Source organism: Rhineura floridana, chromosome 2 (genome assembly GCF_030035675.1).
Source record: "Rhineura floridana isolate rRhiFlo1 chromosome 2, rRhiFlo1.hap2, whole genome shotgun sequence".
NCBI classification, from domain to species: domain Eukaryota; kingdom Metazoa; phylum Chordata; class Lepidosauria; order Squamata; family Rhineuridae; genus Rhineura; species Rhineura floridana.
In genome coordinates this window covers 209741498-209766064 of record NC_084481.1, presented here as the reverse complement: position 1 = coordinate 209766064, position 24567 = coordinate 209741498, and the positions used below count along the sequence as shown (strand labels likewise).

Below are 24567 nucleotides of genomic sequence, written 5' to 3'. Positions count from 1 at the left end.
CAAACTATGTACTGCTCAGGGAAAAAGGTGGTACATAACAATATTAGCATCTCGGGGCAATTGTGTCTCTTCTCTGAAAAAAGGGCCACAACCCAGGGTGCTTCCAGACTGTTGCTATTTTTGGGTGGGATTCAAGCACATACGAGCTAATTTGGTTGATTTGGCACTCTTGTGCAACAAACCCACTCCCCCCCCCAAAAAAATCAGACTGTTTCCAATAATCAAAGTGATGGGAAAATGCACTGGAAAGTGTGAGATAACAATTGCTTGACATGTCATCTAACCTTCCTGCAACGGAGCCAGAATGAATGTTCCGTAAACAGCTGATGTTGTCTAACCTGCCCACAGACTTGATGCAAAGAAATCAGGATGAATGCTTCATAACCAGGTTGTCTGGTTCACTATCTGATGCAGAGCACTTTTACAGAAGGCAGAGAATGCCCCAGCAAAGAACTTAAGACAGTTTCTACCAACCCAGAAACCACTCGAGCCAGTTTCAAAATACAGCCGGAGAGAGCATACTGTGTTTACCTGTCTGCTGTCTTAATCCTTGTGCTTTCTTCCACTTTATTTGCTGAGGTGCTTCTATCACAGAAGAACTCCTGAACAGACTCTTGACATTTAACATGCTGCATATGAACGGAGTCAGGCAACTGGTTCATGTAGCCTAATGTTGTCTACTGTGGCTGGCAACAGCTGTCCAACGATTCAGACAGGGATTTCTCCAGTCCCGCTATTTGAGATCCTTATAAGTGGAAATATGGGGGATTTAGACTAAGATGATATTGTTTGTTATGAGTGTGCTGCCAAGGCTTCCTGTGGCTGTGTGTGGTGGGGTGGTGGGGGTTGTTTATTGTTTTGTTTTTATTGTATTATATATTTGTGTTTTTAACAGTGTTGTCAGTCACTTACAGACCTTCGGATAACAGGCATCTAACAAATCTAATAAACCAACATCATCCTCTACCACTGAGCTGCAACCCCTCCCCAATCCCATAAAAGGGAGTCACAGCTACATCCCATAATTAAAAGTAATTGAAAGGGGCTTCCTTACAAATAATTTGTCCGGATTGAGTTCTGCCTCTCATTCAGTGTAATCTAGGACCAAACTAGATGTTATATTACCTACGTTTGAAGTGCCATTAAGTGTGGGGGGGGTACATAAAAAGCCAGTGCTGGGTCCCCTATCAGGGCTAGGAACCTGGCATGGGGAGGACGGAGGATGGCTTTAACCCTTTGCTCCCCTCTATGAGCCTGATCCAGACTGGGGGGTGTCTTCAATTTGCATAGGAAAAAGCCCCCCTTGAACTGAATGGGTGGTGCAGGGGGACAGATCCAGACCACAGAGAAAGACCCCTAACAGCCAGCCCTCACACACACACATGGGTTCTGAACTGGATTATGGGCCCCCACAATTTCTTGTGGCAATTTCTGTGCAAAAAAGAAAAACCCTGCATTTAAAGGCACAGATACATAGCTAACCGAACATGCAGTTTCCTTTCGCTGGAGTGCACATATGCGTGCATGTGTGTGTCCACTGTCTGTGCCTTAGCTGAGGGGCACATCAGCAGGAGAACGCTTAAGAGGCTGTTTGGGAATCCCAGTTACAAGAGCCAGCTTTTGGTAATTCTCCACGGCAGGTGCACTAGGAAGGAATGTGTGTCTTGGTATCTAAAAAAAGGTTTTGTTGATCCTCTGACTGGCAGAGGCAGCTGTCTAGAAGCTGAGACTGAGCTCCTTTGTGTCCAAAGTGCAAAGCACAGAGCATTCGTCCCTCATTAAAGGAGAGGCTGGGTCTTCTCTCTCGCTGTTTCAGAGGGTTTCAGCTTCACAGTTGTGTCTGTTGTCTATTTTTGCAGCCTGAAGGGGAAGACGTTTAAAATGAGCACTGAGACTGAAACGGAACTGAGGCAGCGCTTTCAAAATCCCCTGAGGGAGTTCCAGCTGTGGAAACCGTCGGCTCAGAGGCTCCTGGACACGGCAGCAAATGTCTCCGACCCAGCTTTGACAGATGCTTTCCTGCATCAGACTGAGGTGACAAAAGAATCGCCACAATGCTTGAAAGCCTAAAACTTGTTCCGCCACAGAACCTGGTCATTCACACATACATGCCCATACACCTGCAACCACAAAACTTTGCTGACACTGAAATGCCTGCAGCTGTTGGGAGGAACCAGCTTAGACGGGTTCTCTGGCCTTATCTACATTATATTTTAAAGCTACTATCATTCCACTTTAAACAGCCATGGCTTACCCCAAAGAATCCTGGGAACTGTAGTTTGTTAAGGTTGCTGAGAGTTGTCTGGAGACCACTGTTCCCCTTGCAGTGGAGAAAGTCGCAGGGTCAGTCCCTGACAACTCCACGTAAGGCTGGGATCCTGGAGAGTTGCTGCCTTTCAGTGTAGCTAATAGAGAGATGGAGCAACAGACTGGCTCGATGTAAGGTTGCTTCCAATTCCACCACCCCCCAGCTAGTCTGTCCCATAATCCTTGTGGATTTGCTGTGAAACCTGGAAGTTGTAAAGGTTTCTGGGATTAGAATGCACATGAAATTAACATGCAGTGCTGTCCAGACCTGTTAATTCATCTGAATAGACGATGTCCTCTGGAGCACATCTGACACTCCCCAGGAGCTTCATATATCAAGAAAAGCAAGATCCTTCTCACCAAGAAATCCCTCATAAGCATCCCAGGAATCTGAGGGTTTGAAAGCCACTGCAACAGAGGTTTCAAAGCCTTAAACAGCCTAGGGCCAGGTTATTCGAAGGGTCACCTGTGCTCATATAAGAACATAAGAAGAGCCCTGCTGGATCAGGCCTAAAGCCCATCTAGTCCAGCATTCTGTTCTAGGGTTGCCAGGCTCAGGGCCTGAGAATGATTCTGTATCTTTGAGAGAAGAGAAAATTCAGCCAAGTGCAGGTTTTCTTGCAACACTGTAATGGGAAAAACCACAAGGTGGAATTCTCCCTTCCCCCTGCACAACTTTTAAAGATACCGGTCTCCAAGCGGTCTTCAGGGGAGAATTCCACCTTGTGGTTTTTCCCATTACAGTGTTGCAAGAAAACCTGCACTTGGCTGAATTTTCTCTTCTCTTAAAGATACAGAATCATTCTCAGGCCCTGAGCCTGGCAACCCTATTCTGTTCTCACAGTGGCCAACCAAATGCCTCTGGGAAGTCTACAAGCAGGACCTTAATGCAACAGTATTCTCTCTCCCCCCCCCATTGTTGGCAACTGGTATTGAGAAGCATACTGCCTCTGACAATGGAGGTAGAACATAGCCACTGTGGCTAGCAGCCTTTTTCACACCAGCTGGTATGAATCTACCCAAGCCCCGATATCGGGATCTGAAGCTCTGTTCTTTGGACAGTCATTATTTAGAACATTTTTATGTTCATTTCACCTAATGAGCCCACAGTGGCAAGCAACATAAGTTAAAACCACAACTTAAGATTGTTCCTAAAACAGTTTAACAACAGCAACAGTTGCAATAAAAAGACTAAGGCAGCAGAGAGGGGACAAAAAAGATCTTTTAAAAACCCCTCAGCACCCATCAGAAATAATTGAACCACAGCAATTAAAGCCACTTAAAAAACAAAGGATAATTTAAAAGCCTTTCTAAAAGGAAGGTTTTGACCAACTTTACTGAAGACCATTAGAGAGGGGATGAAACAACTCCCTCCATCAGGTGGGAGTTCCAGAGCCACTGAAAAGGTACCCTCTATGATCTTGACTAGGCGTATTTTTGAGAAGGGTGAGACACACAGGAGGGTTTCAGATGAAGGTGGTCCTTTAGTTATCCTGGTCCAAAACCACACACAGCTTCAAAAATCATCACCAGCACTTTAAATTGGGCCTAGAAGCAAGGATTTGATTGACACACAAGGACCAGACATGGGGCGTTTTTGGAATTAGTACTGCGGGCGGAGAATTCTCTCTCCAAGGAGATCTACCCAGCCTCTTCCTGCTTTTAGATAAGTTTTTAAAACATTTCTTTTCCCGAAGGCTTTTTATGCTAGATCCTTGGATTTGTATGTATTTTGCTGTGGTTTTGACATGTGCTTGACTATTTGCTGCTTGCCTTTGGCTGTTTTTGGCATGTTAGCTGGCTTAGTGGTGATGGGACTGGCGTTATTTTAAAAGGTGGGATACAGATTATTCAAATAAAAGTATGTTGTCCCCTGTAGGCATTTCTGGCTGAAAGCTCCCGCTTTAAGGAACAGCTGCTGATGTTACAGCTGAAAAAAGATTTCCTGAGTAGCATTTTCGAAGAGGAGAGAGCAAAGTCACTCCTGGCGGAGGCAGCTGGTGCTGCAAAGGAAGCAGAACACCTGCACAAAAGTCTGCTTCAGAGGAAAAGCAGGTTGCAGGTGGGTTGCTTCTAAGTGGTTTGCTTCTATACTGCTGGATTAATGCTGCACTTTTAGATTTGGAGCCCTCTGGTATTTGATGTACTTGGATGCCTGCGCGTGAGGCTGGCAGAGGGGGCAGGCAAAGGCAATCATGCTGATGGGATTGGCAAGAACACCAGTCTTCCTTTCTCTCTCTTTGGTTAGGCTTTGGTATCGCAGCAGAAAGACTTTGATGTGGTCTTCGAGCCTTTGCAGAGAAAATTGTCTGGCATCAGAGCCAAGTTGAATGCAGAGAAGGAGCCGTTGCCTGATCTGGCAGGTAAAGAAAGGAGGCTGCAGAGGCTACAGGTGAGTGACTGCAATTCATGTTCAGGAGCATTCCATCTTGGCGCATGTCATCGCCAGACGCAGTCCCACCATCAGTGTGAATAGTGCTTTTACAGAGTCACGTGAGCAAGAGGGCCTGTGTAGCATAGTGGTTAGAGCATTGGACTTGGAGAGGTGAGGCATGGGTTCAAATCCCTAGTCAACCGCTAAGATTACTGGATGACCATAGGCCAGTCACTCTCTTTCTCTTATGTCTTTTAGATAGAAAGTATATTCTAATCTAATAGATATAAATAGATGTAAAGTATGTTCTGATCTAATCTAATTTATATCTATTTGTATCTAATCTAATAGATATAAATAGATATAAAGTATGTTCTAATCTAATCTAATTTGCAAAATTGTTGTGAGGATAAAAGGAGAGAGAGCATGTATAATGACCTATCCCTTTGGAGGAAAGGTGGGGTAATTAATTGTAATTAATTAGTTGTAAAAGTCTTGAGTTTTCCTTACCTCTCTGTCTGTAGCTTACCAGAATGTCTTCAACGTTCTCCTTCTCTCCTATATGCATATTTAGTAATGTATAAAAGAGTCGCGCGTGTGACAGTATGCAGAACCGATGTGATTAAAACATAACTCCTTAATCCCTTCCCAGAGCTGTCCCTTCCACTTGCTCTGAACCAGGTAAAGTTTAGAATCTGGCTTGAAAGATAGGCCGCTGAAGCAGAAAAGAAAGAAAAGTTAGAGATGTGTACTCATAGCCTCTGATATGCACGTTAGGACATTCTTTCCTGGCTGATTTGTTTAGCAAGAGGTCGGTACTATCATATTGGCAGTTGTGCATATGGCATCACCGAAAATGCACCACAGCAAAAATCCTCATTGTGTTTGTTCCACTGTGCTCACTAGCAGAGCAAATGCTTCGACTTTAGAAGGCTCTTGGCTCAGTCCTTGGCATTGCCAATTAAGTGATCTCCAATAGCTGGATTAGCACAGACAGTCGTATTAAGGCATTATACTCATATGTAACACCAATGCATGAGTGAGGCTGATTGAGGAGCCCCACCCCAATGTCAAATAGCCCTGCCACCATGCATTGCACATGCTGACCAGCCCTGCCCCCTGATGTCCACACATACAGTACAAACATCTGGAGATTTCATGCATGGTATCTTCTGCAATGTATCATCTTCTCTAGATCATCCAAGGAGACATGGTAGAGTGTGCCATCCAAATCAAAGAGTTAGAAAAACTCATCCAGTCGGACCCAGCGCAGATGCACAAAATCAAGCAGCTTTTCTCTGACTATCAAATACTCAAGAGGTCACTGGAGGTAAATTAGAATTGGTGAACAGTTTGCATTGCACCATAATAGTTTGCATCGTTGTGGCAGTTTCTTCGCTTCTTACTCAGAGCGCAGCAAAGCAGATCTGTGTGTTAGTCTGGGCTTGTGCTGGGCACTGCTGGAAGGGAATTCTGCTCACTTTCTCAGGATGCCAGACCAATTCAGAGAATCACTTGGATGTACAGTATGAGAATCACGTGTACTTGCCCACTACATTTGCATGGAGATAATAGCCTGGTTCATGTCCCCCAGCCTGCTGTGCCTATGGCCAAAGCACATCTTACGTTAAATGTGGGTTTTGCATGTAATATGAACTCCTTTTTTAAAATAAATTTTAAAAATCATAATAGGAGGGATGGGGATCCCATTCAGGATCGGGACTGTGGTGGGCCAGAGCAGGGGAGTTCAGTCTTTTACCTCATACAAACTCCAAGGGCCACATTCCTTTCTGGGCAACCTTCTGAGGGCCGCGTGGCAATGGTGAGTGGGCCAGAGGCAAAATTGGGCTGAGCGGCAAATGTAAATTTTTGTACAGTAGGCTAGCCTGAGCTCCTTCTGGGAGGAAGGGAGGGATATAAATCTAATAAAATGAAATGAAATAAAATATAAAATAAATAAATAGCGGGCCCTTCTGGGAGGAAGGGCAGCATGTATATTTAATAAATAAATAAATCGTTTCTATACACAATTGCTCACCCCTTCCTATCCTCTATCCAGGCAAGGAAGAGGCTTTAGAGTTCAAGAACACTTTTGAGCCAGGCCAAAACCTTAGAGTTGTGCAGCAGGGCCAGTGGCCTGGGGAGAGTTATGAGAGCCAGATGGAGAGGCCTGGAAGGGCACATTTGGCCCCAGGGCCTGAAGTTCTCCTGCTGTTGTCCTGAAGAAAATAACTCTTCCCCTCCCTTGCAGTTGTGGTTTGCATTGAGAGGAAAGGTCCTCTTTGGTGATAATGCAAACAGCTCTTGGTGGGGCAGATTTTCATTGGGACTGTGGCATGTAGCAAAAGAGTTAAGCTTCCTCTCCCTGCCTCCCATAATCCAACAGCTGACTGGACCTCCTCACCTGCCATTATGGTTTTAACACACGCATGTTAAATGCAAAACAGCATGTCACACCATAAGATCATAGGAAGAGCCTGCTGGATCATGCCAATGGCCCATCTAGTCCAGCATCCTTACAGCAGCCAACCAGATGCCCATGGAGAGCACACAAGCAGGACACGAGCATAAGCGTTCCCTCCTGCGGTTTCCATCAACTGGTATTCACTGAAAGCAGAGCATAACCATCATGGATAGTAGCCACTGATAGCCTTATCTTCCATGCGTTGTTTGGCCCTGAATCACTTCATCTTTAGCCTGATCCTATGCAGATTTGCTCAAAAGGAAGTCCAGCTGAGTTCGGTGGGACTTAATCCACAGCAAATATATTCTCAATAAGATGCAGATTAAAGGCTGTCTAAAAATGAACTTGCTGCTGCTGCTCAAAGTCTCTGCTGGGTGCTGTAACGCTCTGATGCCTGGGGGCTTAAAATACATCTTTCTGTTTTTCCAAAACTTTTGTTGTTGTTCATTGCTTCAGACATTTATCTGGCCTTTATGTATTGTTGGGCAGAGAATCTTAGAACTAGATCATCAGGACAGTTTATTGCAGGAAGATCAGAGCAGCTAGAAACAGCTAGAAACAAACAGCACTACAACCAGTGATTTTTGGGTGAGGGAATAAAGCTGTAAACTTGCTCTCAAAAGAGGGACACCAACAAGCTTACAACATTATTTTAATTTGATGCACCAGCCCAAATCTAAAGATGATTTTTTTTTAAATGCAGAAATTTGGGCTGGATTTCCAGGAGAGTTATGGCTGCTTGTAAATGCCAAACTGTCTTTGTTTGGGAGGGCATTTTTAAAGCACCATCATGAGGGAGAACTCCACTTTTTCTCTTTGTTTTACATGCTGTGTGCTGGTATGGCTGTTAAGGTCTGTGAAGCAATACCCTCTGAATGGAGGCTGCAGTGGGGCACAATGCAATGCTCAGCCTTTGCTAGTAAAGGACGGGCCATAGCTCAGTGGCAAGGATGGGCAGAAATTTCAATTCAGCTTGTTTTCAAGCCAAATCTATGAAATTCACACTTTCCAAAACGAGAACCAAAACACAGCTCTAAATTTGCACTTATCTGCATTTTGCAATGCAGTTCTCCAACCAGTGTTTACAAAAATGCATATGTTAGGGTGAAATTTGCATAAAATGAATGTGTATGTGAAAATAACATGCAAACATGCATAATATTATGAGAAATGGCTTGCAAAAATGTGCACATTAGTCAAAACTGCCTATAAAAGTGTGTTTATTAGGAGAAATTCACACTAAAGTACTGGAGAGTTTTCCTGGGGATTTTGTTTTTAATCAAATTGCTGCAGAAATGTGGATGTGAATTTAAGATGGGAAAAATGAGAAACTGAGGGAACCGAGATAGGTAGATCCATCCATCCCTACTCAGTGGTAGAGCATTTGCTTTGCTTGCAGAAGGCCCCAGGTTTAATCCCCAGCATCTCCAGGTAGAACTAGGAAATAATCCATGTCTGAAACTCTGGAGAGCCACTGCTAGCCAGTATAGACACTACTCAGCTAGATGGACCAATGGTCTGACTTGGTGGAAGGCACTGTAAGGAACAATAAGCCTTTTCTTCCTGTTGCCATGTGGGAGGGCACTGGCACAGTGATGCCAGTTGTACAGAGGCCTCTATCGCAACACAACACAAACTGGTAACGGCCCCCACAGACTGCTAAAAGTCTCTGCATAGGCAATTTGGTCATCACATGGAAATCTGAGGCAGAATCCACTGAAAAGGTCTCTGAAGAGGAAAATAAGCATTCAAACTCCAAACACAAGACAGGCAGAAGCTCAAGTCTCTTGGGATTTTCAACAGGGCATCAGGCACCCACGGCTGTTTTTGACTCCTAGCTGTCCCCAGTGGGGAAGGCCAGGGACAGAATCTGAAGCCATCCATTGATGCCTAGGCATGGGCAAGAAATTCATTATGCTTACATTTTAATACGAACCTACATGATTTGCGCTTAGCAAAACAGTCCATGAACCAAAACACAGTGATCCTTCAAAATTCTTATTTCTCTGAATTCTGTGATGCAGTTCTCCAGCAAAAAACCCCCAATGCATATACAAAGCATATACGCTGGGAGAAAGCATGCACAAAAGTGGGTATATTCATGAAAATAGTGTGCAAAAATGCATTATATTAGAGAAAAAGGCTTGCAAAAATGCATATATTAGGAGAAATGCATAGAAAAATGTGTATGAATTTACAGGAGGGCTTTAAAAAAAGTTCATAAACTGTTGTGGAAATGGGGAAAACTGAATTTAAGACTGGAAAAAAGAGAAACTGCAAGAAACTGAAACTGACAGATTTGTCCAACTTAATGGTGCCACGTCTTGAAGCAGAGGGCACCCCTGCAAAAGTTTGCCTGAGGGATGGGGCTCTGGCAGTCATCTGCCCCACAGTCAGGGCTATAGGCACCAGTCAGAAAGAAGCCAGGAATGAGGAGCCAGGAGTTGAGCCAGCACAAGTCAGAGCTGAGGAGCAATGCCAAAGAATGCATAGACATACACCACAGCCAGGAAGACCAGCCCAAACAGGAAGCTCCTGTCTCAGAGGGACCAGCGGCCAGTCTGGGTGGGGCAGGGCCAGTCCCAAGCCTGAGAATACTTCATTCTCCTAGAAGATGCTCCAAATGGAAGCTCTAGTGGCTCACTACATGGAGCAGCTGCATACAGAGCCGAGGGTTTCTGGTTCTAATGCTGGGAGCTCCTGACACTCTGCTTGGGATTCTAAAGCTAGTTCAGGACTTGGATCAAGATTTTCTTTCCCTGGGAGCTCTCCCAGGTCCTGTAGACACTGGTGCTGCTTCTTCAGCACTTGTATTCTTGGCCTGTTTGGGACCTGTTAGCTATAGCCATTTTTTTAGTGAATCCAACAACTGCCAAGTCTGGCTTAGCAGTCTACATGGCCACAGTCTTGCTGGAACAGGGAAACCATAACCAATAGGTCTATGAACCCTCCCCTCTCCCAGCTGCTGATGGAAGTGGTGGCTGAGCACTGCAGTCTGCCGCTAAGGGCAGTAACAGAAGAGCTGTTTCAACATCCTCTTTTGTGGACTGGGCCACTGTCAGGAGCTGCTGGATCTGTATGCAGCTCCCCCATCTGTTGAACTGTTGGACTGCAGGTGGCAGCTTTTCAGTGAAGAACCTTCCAGCCCTGGAGTGACTCTATGCATCCAGTCTGGCCCAGTGCCAGCTGGTGGATCCATGTCAGAAGTGCCTTGGGACAGCTCCTTGAAAGTTCAGACTAAAACCCAGAGTGGATTCCACTGCCCATTGACATGGAGTCACCAGCCACCACTGGTCTGTACATTTGGATACTCTTGGACAGGAAGGAGCATAAGAAGGTTTCCTGTTCCACTTGAACCTTGCTCAAGCAATGTGGTCTCCCCCAGCTCTCACATGTCCCTGCATCCTTGGTTATTCTTCCGTTCTGGCTTGCTCCTTGAGTCTGCTTTTGATCCTGACTCCTGGCTGGTGCCACCTGGTGCAGAGCTCCTGGCTTTGCTGCATGGATTGGCAGGGACTGCACTAACTGAGCCCATCCAAGCCACAGGAATGGCCTTGTTCAGATATGGTTTCAGTTTGATAACTGGATAAGGGAATCTCTTTTGCATTGTTAAACCAGAGGTGAGGAATTGGTTCTGAGAAAAGAAGAAATACATATAGGGGCAGCCTGAGCAACTAATTGCATTCCATTTTGGTCTCGATGTCACTCAGTCATAGAATCATAGAACAATACAGTAGGGCCCCGCTTTACGGCGTTCCACTTTACGGCGCTTCGTTCATGCGGCGGTTTTCAATCAGGGAAAGGCCCCGCTCTTACAGTGCTTGTTCCACTAATACGGCAGTTTTTTCCCGTTGCGGGCCATTTTGACGTCATTTTTGCACGACGTGGCCCATTATAGTCTATGGGGCCCCTCTTTATGGCGATTTCCGCTTTAAAGCGGGGGCCTGGTCCCTAACCCGCCGTATGAGCGGGACCCTACTGTAGAGTTGGAAGGGGCCTGCCTATAAGGCCATCGAGTCCAACGCCCTGAGCAATGCAGGAATCCAACATAAAGCATACCCGACAGGTGGCTGTCCAGCTGCTTCTTCAATGCCTCCAGTGTTGGAGAGCCCACCACCTCCCTAGGTAATTGGTTCCATTGTCGTACTGCTCTAACCAATTTTTTCCTGATGTTCAGCTGAAATCTGGCTTCCTGTAACACGAGCCCTTTATTCTGTCCTGCAGTCTGGGATGATTAAGAAGATATCCTGGCCCTCCTCTGTGTGACAACCTTTGAAGTCACTATAGGGTCTGTTCCATCCCACTGTATCCATTTTGTACTCATTTTGGGCACACTTTTCTATAAAATACACACTTTTCAGTGCTTCTCAATGCACTCACCAGTAAAATGCACATTTTTTGTATGCAACTTTTAGGTAAAATGCCACCCTGGGCTCCTACTGGGAGGAAGAGCAGCATATAAATCTAATTAAATAAATAAACATTATTTTTGCTCACACTTTTTGCGCCCCCAAAATACATTGCCTAATCTGACTGGGAGTTGCTTTCTGATCTGCAAGCAAGTTTGAGGGAATCAGATCAGGTCGTCCTCCATGAGTGGTGACCAAACAAATTCTTCCCCCATTCCTATCTATATCCTTGTGTTGTGTGTTTTTATTCATAGAGCACCATCATGTGGCCATATGTTGATATGCAAGCTTTTTTCTGCATTTGTGTGCTTGTTAAGAGAGATCCTATTTTGTTTCTGACGCAGAAGTTACTTTCGGCTGTTTTTAAGCCACTTTTTTCACTTATGGGAATGATATATTCATGCCATCAGTGTATCAACTTGAATTGTATGCCTGCCTGCTCTAAAGAAAGCCCTATTAAGTTCCTTGGGACTTACTCCAAGGTGAGTATGTATAGGAGTGCAAATTAGACAACTCTGGGGACACACAAGGTGCGTTTTGGAGCTTCAAGATTACAGAAAGTTAATGAGAAAGTTGCTGAGTTTGAGATACATGAATATCTTATTTATGTGACCTCTATAATGGCTCCTAGTGTTTGTTTTATAGGACTGTTCACACGTTACTCTGAATATGCATTCACATTACACGTATGCATGTTCAGAGGCTGTAAGAATCTAGCCCTCTTCAGGAGTTATAGCAAAAGTTGCTCTAATGGCTACAGCAGGGGTTGAAAACCTTTTTCAGCCCAAGGGCCGCATTCCTTTCTAGGCAACTTTCCAGGGGCCACATGCCAGTGGTGGGCAGGGCCAGAAGCAAAGGTGGGTGGAGCAAAACTGTTAATTTACTCACGCATCCCTCTCTATGCTCCCTATAGGCAAGCAAGAAGCATTATCAGAGTTCAAGGACACATTCTAGCCACGGAAACACACTTAATGAGGGTGCAAAGCAGGGCAGGTGAGGGATGTAGCCTGGGGGAAAGGGTGTGGCTGGGGAAGGGGTGTGACCTTGGGAGACTCCTGAGAGCCAGATAGGCCTGGGGACCACCTGAGGTTCCTCATCCCTGGGTTACAGCCACAAAAGGGGCTGCAGGGGTCCACACCTGAAACCCCACTCCCATCATGGTCCCAGGCTATGGTCTGAAGGCACATGAAGCCAGCACCCTGCTGAAGCTAAGCAGGGTCAGGTCTGGTCAGTGCCTGGATGGGAGACCGCCTGGGAACCATATGTAAGCCGCCTTGGGTTTCTATCATGAAAAGAAAGGCGGCGTATAAATGGTAATAAATAAATAATAAAAAATCATTGTGCAGCTCTTTCCTGCTTCTCCATGGTCAGCTGCAATCTCTGCAGTTAGAGCCTTTCCTGATTGTGGCGGCTTCTTGAGTAACTGAGACATCTGGAAGATTTGGGTTCTTGCCTGGGGCGCCTCTGCAAGTGGAAACAATCTGATAAAGAAGCACTAAGACCCACGAGAGGCACTTTGTGGCCAAGGTATTGATAGATAAACTCAGCAACTTCTCCATGTACCCAAAAGTCCAAAATTTATCTTGCGTGTCTTCAAAGTTCCCAAGGCTAATACTGCATTCCTAAGTATGCACGCTCACCTGGGGGCAAGTCTTATTGAGCTTAATGGGGCTCGCTTTTAGAATTCTGTTTAATCAAAGGACCAGGATGCACACCTGCGCATTCAGCAGGGCATCAGTTGAGCGAACAGACATGTTGTGTGAACTGATGAATGCATTCATCATTAATTGAAGGGTGTAGTTCCCTGCAGGGCACCTGCTGCACAAGCATTTTTGGCCATGAGGAGCTACCGTAGGTGATTCTGAGGAGGAGGATTTTCTTTGGGAGATGATTCTGAGTGACAGTGTGAAGTAGGAAAGAAACAGGAGAGGCCATCGAGTGAGTAGGGATGGGTGAATATGTCAATTTTGTTTTTTCTCAGTTTTCTCATTTTTATAAACTTACATTCAGGTTTCCACATTTCCACATCAGTTTGCAATTTTTTTAAAAAAAAGTCCATGAAAATCCATCAGCATTTTTAGCAGGCATTTCTCCTGATATACACACTTTTGTATGCGGTTTTGCCTGGCATAGACATTTTTGCAAAGCAATTTCTCTAATATACATGTGTGTGTGTTATTTTCTCCAATATGTGTATTTTTATGCCCATTTCCCCCTAGTATATACATTTTAATACACATTACTCAGCCTGAGAATTGTTCTGCAAAATTTGGAGAATGCAAATTTCAAAGGTTGGCTGTGTTTTGAGTTTGCGTATTGTTTTGTAAATGGGAATTAGGTAGGTTCACCTTTAAATGTGAACTGGATCAAATTTCTCCCCCATCCCTAAGGGTACATGAATTAAAAGCACCATCCAGTGCAGGAGAGAACTGTAGCTTTCTGCTCTTGCACAGCATTCATCTAGCAGCACCAGCACCTTTGCAGTAAGAAAGCAACAGGATGAGGCCTAGAACTGCATTCTGTGCAACAGCAGACGGGCCTGAGGGACTCTAATCACTCACTAGGGCAGTGATGGCTGGTGGTTCCATGTCAGCAGAGCAGTGGAATCCCCTCTGGATTTTGGTCCAAACTTTTAAGGAGCTGCTGAAGGTGCTGAAACCTATTCCCAAAATAGGTTCAATGCCTTGGACAGTTCCTTGAAAGTTCTGACTAAAGTTCAGCACCTTGGACAACCCCTTGAAAGTTCAGCATAAAACCTGGAGCGGATTCCACTGCCCCATTGACATGGAGCCACCAGCCACCATTCCATTAGGGAATAACTGTGGACCCTCAAGACATCTCTGTTGTGTGTGATTGCTGATGTTGTTGTTGTTTGGTTCTTTCGGATGTTCTTTTCAGATCATGACAGCCCGGAGTAAACAGCATGTACAAGAACACTGGACATTTAATGACAAATTGTCAGATCTCCTGCAGTGGCTGACTGTGACCAAGCAGAAGCTGGAGTCCTATCAGGATGGCAATGGAGGATGGAAAACGAACAGCAGGGCTTTGGACTTGGAGGTGAGGAACATCTCTTCCTTGGTGATGTCATTGACAAGCTTTGCAGTGGTTTGATCAGCCTTCACCAGCCTGGTGCCTTCTAGATGTTTTGGGCTACAGCTCTTACCAGCTCCATGTGCTACCTGGAGCTAATGGGGGTTGCAGTTCAAAATATCTGGAGGGCACTAGGCTGGTGAAGGCTGGGGTGATATTTCAAAGTGGAGCCCAGCTATAAGTTTCACAAGGCCTAGCCATTCACAGACTATTTTGATCATAAAGTCAGAAAGGGCCAAAAGACACCAAGAAGGAAGGAAATGCTTTTTTCCAGCAAGTACACACACCAGAGCCATTTTTCCAAACAAGGTTTGAGTTAATACAATTTGTCATGCATTGTAAGAACACCTAAAGATAAAACAGAATCGCAGACAATTTGCATTAATATTTAGGTGTCTAAGTGGAACCACCACATTCACAGACAATATTTCACTGAATACTAGTTATACAAAGGTGGCAGAGGCAATAAAATAGATTGTTTATTGACTTCATTCTCTGCTTGTGGGCTTCCTTGGAGGTATTTAGGAGATGACTATGAGAATATTGGATTAGGTCAGCTGTGGCCCTGCAGATGGTGTTGGATGCCAACTCCCATCAGCCCTAGCCAGCATGACAAAGGGTCATGGGTGATGAGAATTGTAGTCTGGCAACAACTGGAGGGCCACAGCTTCCTTACATATCCTTGGTTTAGATTGGGGTGCAGAACCTCAGGCCCAGGGGCCAAATGCACGCTCTGGACTTTCTATCTGCCCCTTGGGACTCCCTCCAGGCCACACCCCTTCCCAGGCACACTCTATCCCTTCAAGATGCACACCTTACCAGTCCTTGTTCTGTGCCCTTCTCAAATGCTTTTGCCTGGCTTGCAGCTGTCCTTAAACCTCTTCCTTGCCTCGATGAATGATGGAGAGATGTCTCTCTGTGTGTAGAAACCTCTGACGTTTACATGACAGATATGTACCTTGCTGTACAAAAGTTAGAGTCCATTGAGTCACATCCACTTTTGCCTTCAACACCATCCACCGTTGGCATGTGTCCTCCCAAAGGTTGTCTGCAAGGGAATGCAGCCCTTGAGCTGAGAAGGGTTCCCCATGCCTGGCGTATATGAATCCTTGGCCTGATCCAGCAGGGTTAGGAATTCAGGAAACCACCTTAGACTGAGTCAGACCCCCTGATCCATCGAGTTTAGTATTGTTTACACTTGACAGGCAATGGATCTCCAAGTTTCAGACAGGGAATCTCTCTTAGCCCTACCTGGAGATGCTGGGGATTGAACTGGGGACCTTCTGCAGGCAAGGCAAATGTTCTACCACTGAGCTACATCCCTTTGAGATTAGGGTTCTTCTTCTCTTCCCATTTGCAGAAATGTCACCTGTGCATAAACACTTTTGTAGCATCTCCATAATCCGAGTGTGTGTGTGCATCATGTACCTTTCAGAGACTGCAAACCGAGTTTTCAGACAGAGAGATCCAGTTACACCTCACTGAAGCCCATGGGCAGTTGGTTGCAGAAAACTCTTCTTCAGAGGGCGCTGAGACTATCCAGACTGAAACAAAGAAGCTGAAGGAATCTTTTGAGTCCCTCGAAGACATGATGTCAAGGTAGGTAGATAAGCGGCTTCATCTCAGGGCTTGGTGCAGTTAACTGGCTGGCAAAGAAAGTGGGCAAAGAGATGGGGGAGGAACACAGCAGGAGAAGCCGTGATTGTATTGTCACCTCTCATTTCCTCAGCACTCTTTGAAATGTACATGAAGCTTGTGGGTTTCCCGCAGGAACCGGCTTGGGCACTGGGAGAACAGAACACTAGACAAGTTAGGCCTTTGGACTGATCAAGCAAGGCTTTTAGGCCCTCAAGCATTTCTGAATAAGGCCTGCTGACCCTGCTTCCCACACCCATTTGGCAATGTCGCTCAGCCTTCTAAATAAGCCCACTAAAGTGACCAGCCTGCAAAAACAAAACCCTAGCCAAAGGGCTGGCAGAAGACAAACAGGGAGCTCCAGCCTTGCTTCAGCAACTGATTGCAGGGTATGGAATAGGGAATGGGGGGCTTCCCTCCTCTGGTAGCTTGCTCAGTTTCTTTGCTTTGTGCAGAGGAGGAGCACTGCCTTCCTCCTCTGCCAGCCTGCACATTCACCTACACCAAATTCAGTGTTGCCTTTGGCTATCAGGCAAGTGCTTAAGCACAATACTGATAAAGACACAACACAGGGAGCAGCAGACAGAGTAGGTTCCTTTGCGAATAATGGCTGCATGGAAGCTGTGTGGTGCTGCAGCAATATTTCTAGTGTTGTAAAACTGTTTATAGACATCCTGGTAATAAAGGAACCCAACAGCTTTTGTTCTCTATGGAGGGCTACAAACTGGAACCAGTTCTCTTCCAATAGGCCCTCTTTTTTTCCTGAGCAGAGAGAGATTTCTGTCCTCAGAGGCTGTGTGTGCACCGTGCATTTAAAGCACATTTCCTCTACACACACACACACACACACCAAAAATCCTGAGAACTGTAGTTTACCCCTCATATAGCTACAGTTTCGAACAGCCTTAACAAAATCCAGTTCCCAGGATTCTTTGGTGGTGGTGGTGGTGGGGAATGTGCTTTAAATGTATGGCGTGCAATGATATTCCCAAACTCACCCCTGTGTAGGTGTGTGTTTGTAGGCATGTGCTTCTGCTTCAAGATTTCTCCAGACGATGTTAAACATAAATTTTTAGATCTTTCCCATTCCAGCCGAGAAATTCTCAGTCTTGATGAATCATTGAAGGGTTCTGGGAATTTGAGCTTTTGCCACTTTTCCTTTATTCATAACTTTCCTGGCAAATTGTATGTTTTCCTCTTTTGCCCCAATTCCCCCCCCCCCCGTTCCAGGACTATATAGCTCCTTCCCCACCTCCTGAGTCTGTCAGGTTTCCTCATCAGTTGAGAAACCAGCCGCGGAATGCAGCCCTTTCCTAATCACAGCTACCAGCTCTCTGTTAGAACAATCCCCCGGAAAGTAACAATCCATTTAAAAAATGGCCTTAAAATGGCAAGACCACGGCCATGGAAAGTGCATAAAATCTGTTGCCAGGAACTTGTCACAGTATCATTTACAGCTGTTTCATCCCATGATGCTGCTGAACTTGTGCTGTTTAGGATTTGGTACTTCAGTTTTTATTATTTATTTATTCTTTGATTTATATCCCGCCCTTCCTCCCAGCAGGAGCCCAAGGCGGCAAACAAAAGCACTAAAAACACTTTAAAACATCATAAAAACAGACATTAAAATACATTAATACAAAACAACTTTAAAAACATTTTTTAAAAAGCTTTGAAGACTTTTTTTTAAAAAAAGGTTAAAAAACATATTGTTTTTTTAAAAAAAGGTTTAAAAGCATATAAAAAAGCAATTCCAACACAGAAGCAGATTAACTTCACTTAAAAAGAGAAAAGTCACATGAACACCATGCATTTAAAGCACATTTAAATAATTTTTAAAGCACATTCTCCCACCCCAAAGAATCCTGGAAGCTGTAGTTTACCCCTCAGAGAGCTACAATTCCCAGCACCCTTAACAAACTGTAGTTCCCAGGATTCTTTAGGGGAAGCCATATGCTTTAAATGTATGGTGTGGATGTGACCAAAGTCAAAGAAATCCTGTCAAAGCAGGTCCAACCATGGAGTGAGATGAAGCCCCCACCTCAGTTGATGAATGGGTGGGGGAGGAGTGCTAGGATGCTAGCACTGACCTTGGTCAATGTAACACCTTCTTCGGGGCTCAGGCTATGCTATGAGAGAGCAGTGCTCTGATGATGCTTCAGCAACAGCCTAAGACTGAACTTTTTATAGGAGCAGCAGTTCTGTCTCCATTATCAGCTCTGCCTTTACTGAAAGGTGCCTCTTCAGTTAAAGGGGTGAAATAGGACAATCAGTGTATTTTGTAAATGTTATGAACCTTAGCTTAACAGTATCTCCTCCCTCCCTTCTTGGTTTCGATCATAGTCTCCTCCAGAAAATCCATCCAAACAGGATGACAGTAGATGCAAGCAAGAAAGCAAGCCATTCAGGCAATATGCCGGCACAGGGGTTTACCATTTGCTCTACAGAAGCTCTCAACCACGGTGGGGTGAGTCATGTCATTTGAGTCATGTTTTTGCTGTAATTTATCTTTCTAACTGTGGTGGTGAAGGAACAGTCTGAGCCTCTGCAGCAGCTTCAAGACTGGAGTCATAAAGCAGTGGTAGGGAGCCAGAGGGCCACATTCCATTGTGAATGACCTTCTGGGGGGCCACATTCCAGTGGTGATCAGGGCCAGATGCAAAAATGGGTGCAGCAATGGATGTAACTCTTACCTTTATATAAAGGCTACTAGGGGCTTTGCCCCTGTGCGCTTTGACCATGCCCCAGGTCACCAAGGCACCTCCTCCTGCTCTCTGCCTGGTTTCACCCACTGTCCTTCCTTCCTCCCCTTCCCCACACAGGATTGAAGGAAAGGGAGGCCTCGCGGTAGCAACAGTAAGGCCTCCCATAAAGCGACTCTGCTGGTCACCCAGGGTTTCATGTGCCACTAGCCTTCCTTGCCCTTTCTTTCCTTCCTGCTGGTGTTGGGACCAGCATGGCTAGGCTGCCATATGCCACTCACCTTTCTTGTCCTTGCTTTCTGCCCAGCACTGCTGGGCCACGACATCCCACTCACTGCTGGGTCATAGCATGCCACTCAATTCTTTCCCCATTATTCTACTCCCCCGGCCTTGTGTCCAGCATGGCTGGGTCACACTGTAGTTCACAGTGCCACCTGTCTGTGGCATTTTGAAATGCAGCATGACAAATATATAAAGACATTTCAGTCTTGGGGAGGAAAGAAAATAAAGGCACTGTTTGCAGCAACATAAAAAAGCATTGCAGAACGGGGGACAGCAGCTGTAAGTTGCAGGAAATAAAATGAACGAAGGGAGGAGGAGGGAGTGGGCATGGAGAAAGGAACGATTGACACACGCACCTAAAAGCATCAGTGCACAGTGTCTGCAAGCTCAACAGATACGGAGTGAAGACTTTTTTCCTTCCCTTTTTGGATTACCAAAGGACTGGGTTACTACGGATTTACAGGGGGAAACTGTGTGATAGCTTCTGTTTGCCAGTAATGTCATATGAACTATGCAAATTAAAAAGGGATGCAAGTAGCACCAGACACAGAGTAAATCACCGTGTGGATAAGCCCTCAGTTGTCTTTCCTTCCTCCAAATGCTGCTTGATAGTGATGCCGAGGGATGTGAGCGGTAATGATGGGAGCGAAATTTGATTCCATTTCCATTTAAAGGTGAATCTTCCTAACTTGTACTTTCCAAAACAATATGTGAACCAAAACCCAGCCATCCTTCAACATTTGCCCTTCTCTGAATTTTGCAATGCCATTCTCCATCTTAATACTGTACAGGCATACCACGCTTAATGTCGCTTCACTTAATGTCGCCTCGCTATAATGTACATGCTCCATATGCCTGTATTTCTCCAGAAACGCAGTGCAGCAGCAGAGGCTTTAGCACATGGGGGTGGAAATAGACGCAATTGCACCACCACAAATCAGCTGGGAGGTGCAATCGCAATCAGCTGGGAGGCGCAGCAGCGCAGCAGCAGAGGCTTTAGCGCGTGGGGGTGGAAATAGATGCGATCGCGCCACCACAAATCAGCTGGGAGGTGCAGCAGCGGAGCAGCAGAAGCTTTAGCGCGTGGGGGTGAAATAGACACGATCGCGCCACTGCAAATCAGCTGGGAGGTGCGATCGCGATCAGCTGGGAGGCATGGCAGCACAGCTGCAGAGGCTTTAGAGCGCGGGGGTGGAAATAGATGCAATCGCGCCACCGCAAATCAGCCGGGAGGCACGATCGCGATTAGCTGAGAGGCGCGGCAGCGCAGCAGCAGAGGCTTTAGCACGGGGCTTTGAGGCTCCACATGGAGAGGTAAAAAAAAGTTTTAAAAGGTAGTGCTTCACTTTAAGGACATTTTCGCTTTACGTTCTCGCTCTGGTCCCATTGAGTACGTTAATGCGAAGTATTACTGTATACAAAAAGACATATATTAGGGTAAAGCGTGCATAAAAATGCAGATGTTGCTGAAAATAGCATGCAAAAATGCATTATATTAAGGGATACTGTTTTCCATAAACTGCATATATTAGTGAAAACAGCATACAAAAATGTGTATATTAGGAGAAAATAGCACTAAAATGCTGATGAATTTTAATGAGGACTTTAAAATCATCATCATCACAAACTGATGTGGAACTGTGGAGACCTGAACTTAAGAGTGGGAAACTGAGGAACTGAGCCAAACTGAAATTGACAGATTCATCCATCCCTAGTGGGAAGGCAGCAGTGGCAGGAGCCCCCTTCCAATTTTCTGAGCACCACAGCCATCCCCTCGGTTAGAGCTGGGCATGCCATGCACCCTTCTCAGCACCCCCTAAGCTAGCCTGCTGCTCTCAGGTACATTGGTGGATTCCAGCACACACCTGCCAATTCAACTGCCAGCTCTGTGATGCTATCAAGAAAAGCACTCCAGTCTCACATATGGGAAACAGGTTTTATGGAAAGCTCAAAGCATACATCTAAATAAAGAATGCTAGACAAAGCACTTGGCTGATTAAATACTTCTCACCTGTGCTCAGCAAGCAATTCATAAGTCTTAAAAAGATATTACACCATATCTCCATTTCATAACAAGAACACATATATTTAAAAACAATAAAATCCTATTTAGCATATATCAAAACACAAAAATAGAAAATCAAACAAATTACTGCAATGGGGCCAAATGTCACCAGTACTTAGCCCACTACTGAGGATGGTCTTTACCACCATCCTTCCTCAAGTGACAGTCCGTAAATCTTGCTGGTAAGATGACAGGTCTGCCTCGAGATGTTACATGTACAGGAAGCCTTTCTTGAACAGGAAAAGCACTTGTCTCCTGAGGTACGATGTTGTCCTCTTTAGCGTCACTTACAAAGTTGTCAAGAGGATCATCCAGTTGAATATCCTGTTCCATGGCAAGAGATTCATCCTGCTCCAGTTTACCAGCAGGATAGCATTGGCAACATCAGGGATTAACAAGGAGCAGACTGGTTTGTCTAGGAAGCATTTGATCTGCTTCAGTGTTTCCGAAGTGCTTGACCATTGCCAGTGCTAGGGGAAGATGCAGATCAGAGCACTCCTCCCTGGGGTCTCCGATAGGTTCCTCAGTGGTTCTCAATGGAGGGTGGTGAGAAGACTTTAAGCCCCCCCCAAAAAAAATAAGCACAAGAAGGACAACTCCCTGGCATCCTCCTGCCCTCTTTAGGGTTATGCATATGGAGAGTAATTTAGTGGTCTCAGCTGCATGTGTGCCTGTGTGTGTGTGTATTTACCTAAGCAGCAGGCTTTTACCCTGCGTTTAAATCTCTGAGACTTAAGACTTTGTAAAATAAGGAAAGCTACTTTATTTATAGAAATACATAGTAAACAGGAAAGGCACACCAAGTTCTAACTAACTAAGTTGGAGGCGCAATGCCCAGACTTGGGTATTGCCCTCATCCCCTCGCTGGATCGTCACCTTGTAGTGGTGAGTGGGCTTGCATGTTGCAGTGAACCCTGTGAGTGATGCTGTCAGGAGTTATGTACTCCCAGCAGGGTCACCCATGGCGGTAAGGTCAAGGGAGAGGAACCAGACAAAGAACGATCCAAGAATGTCCTCAACGGCAGAACAGGTGGAGGATAACAATGTGTATGTTACAACGGCTGTGAAGGCGGATGAAGGCTGCAGCAGATAAAAGACTTCCAATCGTCATGGTACCCATGCCATTGGATCAAAGCCTTTTTCTGTCAAGATTATGTGTTGATTGTGGTGCACCGATCTCCCCATATAAAACAAATTCAAGCACAGGCGTCTTCCATAACAAATGTCCTATGGCGATTGACAAATGGTGACGGGGGCAGGACTGTGAAATCCAGAAGCCCCTAGTCATGGTCTGGTACATAGGCAGTTGATACAGATTCAGATGGATCCATTGTTAAAGACTATATTTTGGAAGACAATCTTACTCAGTCACGAGTGATCGCCAAGAAGAAGAATTGCCCTCATGGCTCAGGAGAAAGAGCAAAGACAAAGATGTCTCCTCTCTCTTCGGACAGTCGAAGGAAGGAGGGGCAGGTCAGCTTCCCTGAGCATATCAGTTGACAACGGAAGGGTTAGGTAGAGAAGTGCACAGGTAAAGGCAGGCAAGCCTAGGCAGCTGGAGGACCCTAACTCTGTCTTCCTTTTGGAATCCAAACAAAAGAACCCAAACAGGAGTTGCCCTTGTCTCACTTCCAACACTCAGAACACAGTTTTAACCTAACATTACAGCATCCTCGGGACACATTTATAATGGCAGCAGTGGGCTGCATTGCAGTGGCAGGCTAGGGAGAGAGTAGGGATGAAGGAAGGCATCGTTTTCCATCCCATCCTGTATTTGGCACATGAAGCACCATTTCCATTCTGCTGCAGTTTGTCTTCCACTAAAAACTACATTATTCGTCTCACTGTCTGCTGTGGCGAAACGATGTAACTTCCATAGCTTACGTAATTAATTACATATGTTATGTTGTCATTCGCTTTATTCCACCACATTCATTTCAGTGCCAAGGAAACATAATACAAATGGGGGGAGAACATAATCAATTACGTATTGTTTGCAGACTGAAAGCAGCAGCAGCAGCAGCAAATACCAATTGTATGCACTGGATTTCTGTTCCAGGCATGGGACGAATAAGTGAACATGGACAATTTCTGCTCCCATTTCCTTTTTTGTCAAAGTTCTCCAGCTTCCATAGCAGAGAGGATTAAAACCTCTCTGCCCAGCCCAGTGTCACAACAGGAATGAAACCACCCCGCCACTCCTTTGCTGATCTGGATGGATCAGTTGGTGGGGGTGGGGACTCTGTGCTTCTCTGCGTGTCTGTATGCGCTGGTGTATGTGCTCGTGTATGTGCTCATGTATGTGCTCTGATATGGGACAGCCATGTCATGCCCACTTTTTTGTGCCCCTCCCAAGGGCAATGTATCCATTGAGCTGGAAGGGGTTACCAACCCCTGCTTTTAACTTTTCTGAGAATTTTATCTCTTGCCCCCACTACCCCAATTAAAAAAAAACACCATACATCTCAAATGGTGCACCTGATGGACGCCACATGCACACCAGACATTTATTGCACATTAACCAGTCATGGCTTCCCCCAATGAATTCTGGGTAGTATAGTTTGCAAAGAGTGCTGAGAGTTGTCAGGAGACTGTTATTCCCCTCACAGAGCTCCAGTTCCCAGAATTCTTTGGGAAGAGAGGCTGACTATTAATCCACTCTGGCCACTAGAACTCTGTGAGAGGAATAGGAATCTCCTAATAGCACACTTCACAAGCTACACTTCTCAGGATTCTGTGGGTGAAGTCATGACTATTCAAGGTGGAATAAATGTCTGGTGTGGATGTGGCCTGATAGACATAAGATAAGAGAAATCAGTAATATCTGTGGGTTTAAACCTGATCTTAACTGAAGGGGGAAAGCATATGTCCTTGTCTTCAATATTTGTGTCTTTTCTTGTTGTTCTGCAATCCAGAAGAATGCCGCCAAAGGGGAACATACTGATGACCTCCAACTCATTAAGAACTTTGAGCGATGGTTGCAAGCAGAAAATGCCAAGCTGTCCAAAATTCTTGCCACGAAACCATCCAGCAGTGAAGAACTTAAAGCAAGGCACAGCAAATTAAAGGTTTGTTCCACTCCACCGTGCTATGTTAATTTTGCATTGCTGTTTAACCTAGTTAAATATCCTTGAGAAGACACCCCAGTCAAGTCTCTGGTAATGGAAGCAACACAGCAAGCTGCCTTATAACAGTCAGACCATTAGATGACACTAACTAGACTCACTGGCAGCAGC

General features: G+C 45.4%; 1 protein-coding gene across 7 annotated transcripts in view; it reads left to right on the top strand.

Moving 5' to 3' along the window:
- The window catches only part of SYNE3 (spectrin repeat containing nuclear envelope family member 3), a 133352-nt gene that overhangs the window by 89199 nt on the left and 19586 nt on the right, over positions 1-24567 (top strand). For 6 of the 7 annotated variants that reach the window (XM_061612069.1, XM_061612066.1, XM_061612064.1 and 3 more), the window contains 8 exons: positions 1860-2034; positions 4187-4369; positions 4556-4699; positions 5877-6011; positions 14453-14614; positions 16083-16246; positions 18626-18749; positions 24247-24399. In XM_061612069.1, coding sequence (XP_061468053.1) covers positions 1860-2034; positions 4187-4369; positions 4556-4699; positions 5877-6011; positions 14453-14614; positions 16083-16246; positions 18626-18749; positions 24247-24399 — 1240 coding nt within the window. The remainder of the gene's footprint in view (positions 1-1859; positions 2035-4186; positions 4370-4555; positions 4700-5876; positions 6012-14452; positions 14615-16082; positions 16247-18625; positions 18750-24246; positions 24400-24567) is intronic. The other variant, XM_061612065.1, reaches the window with a different exon arrangement.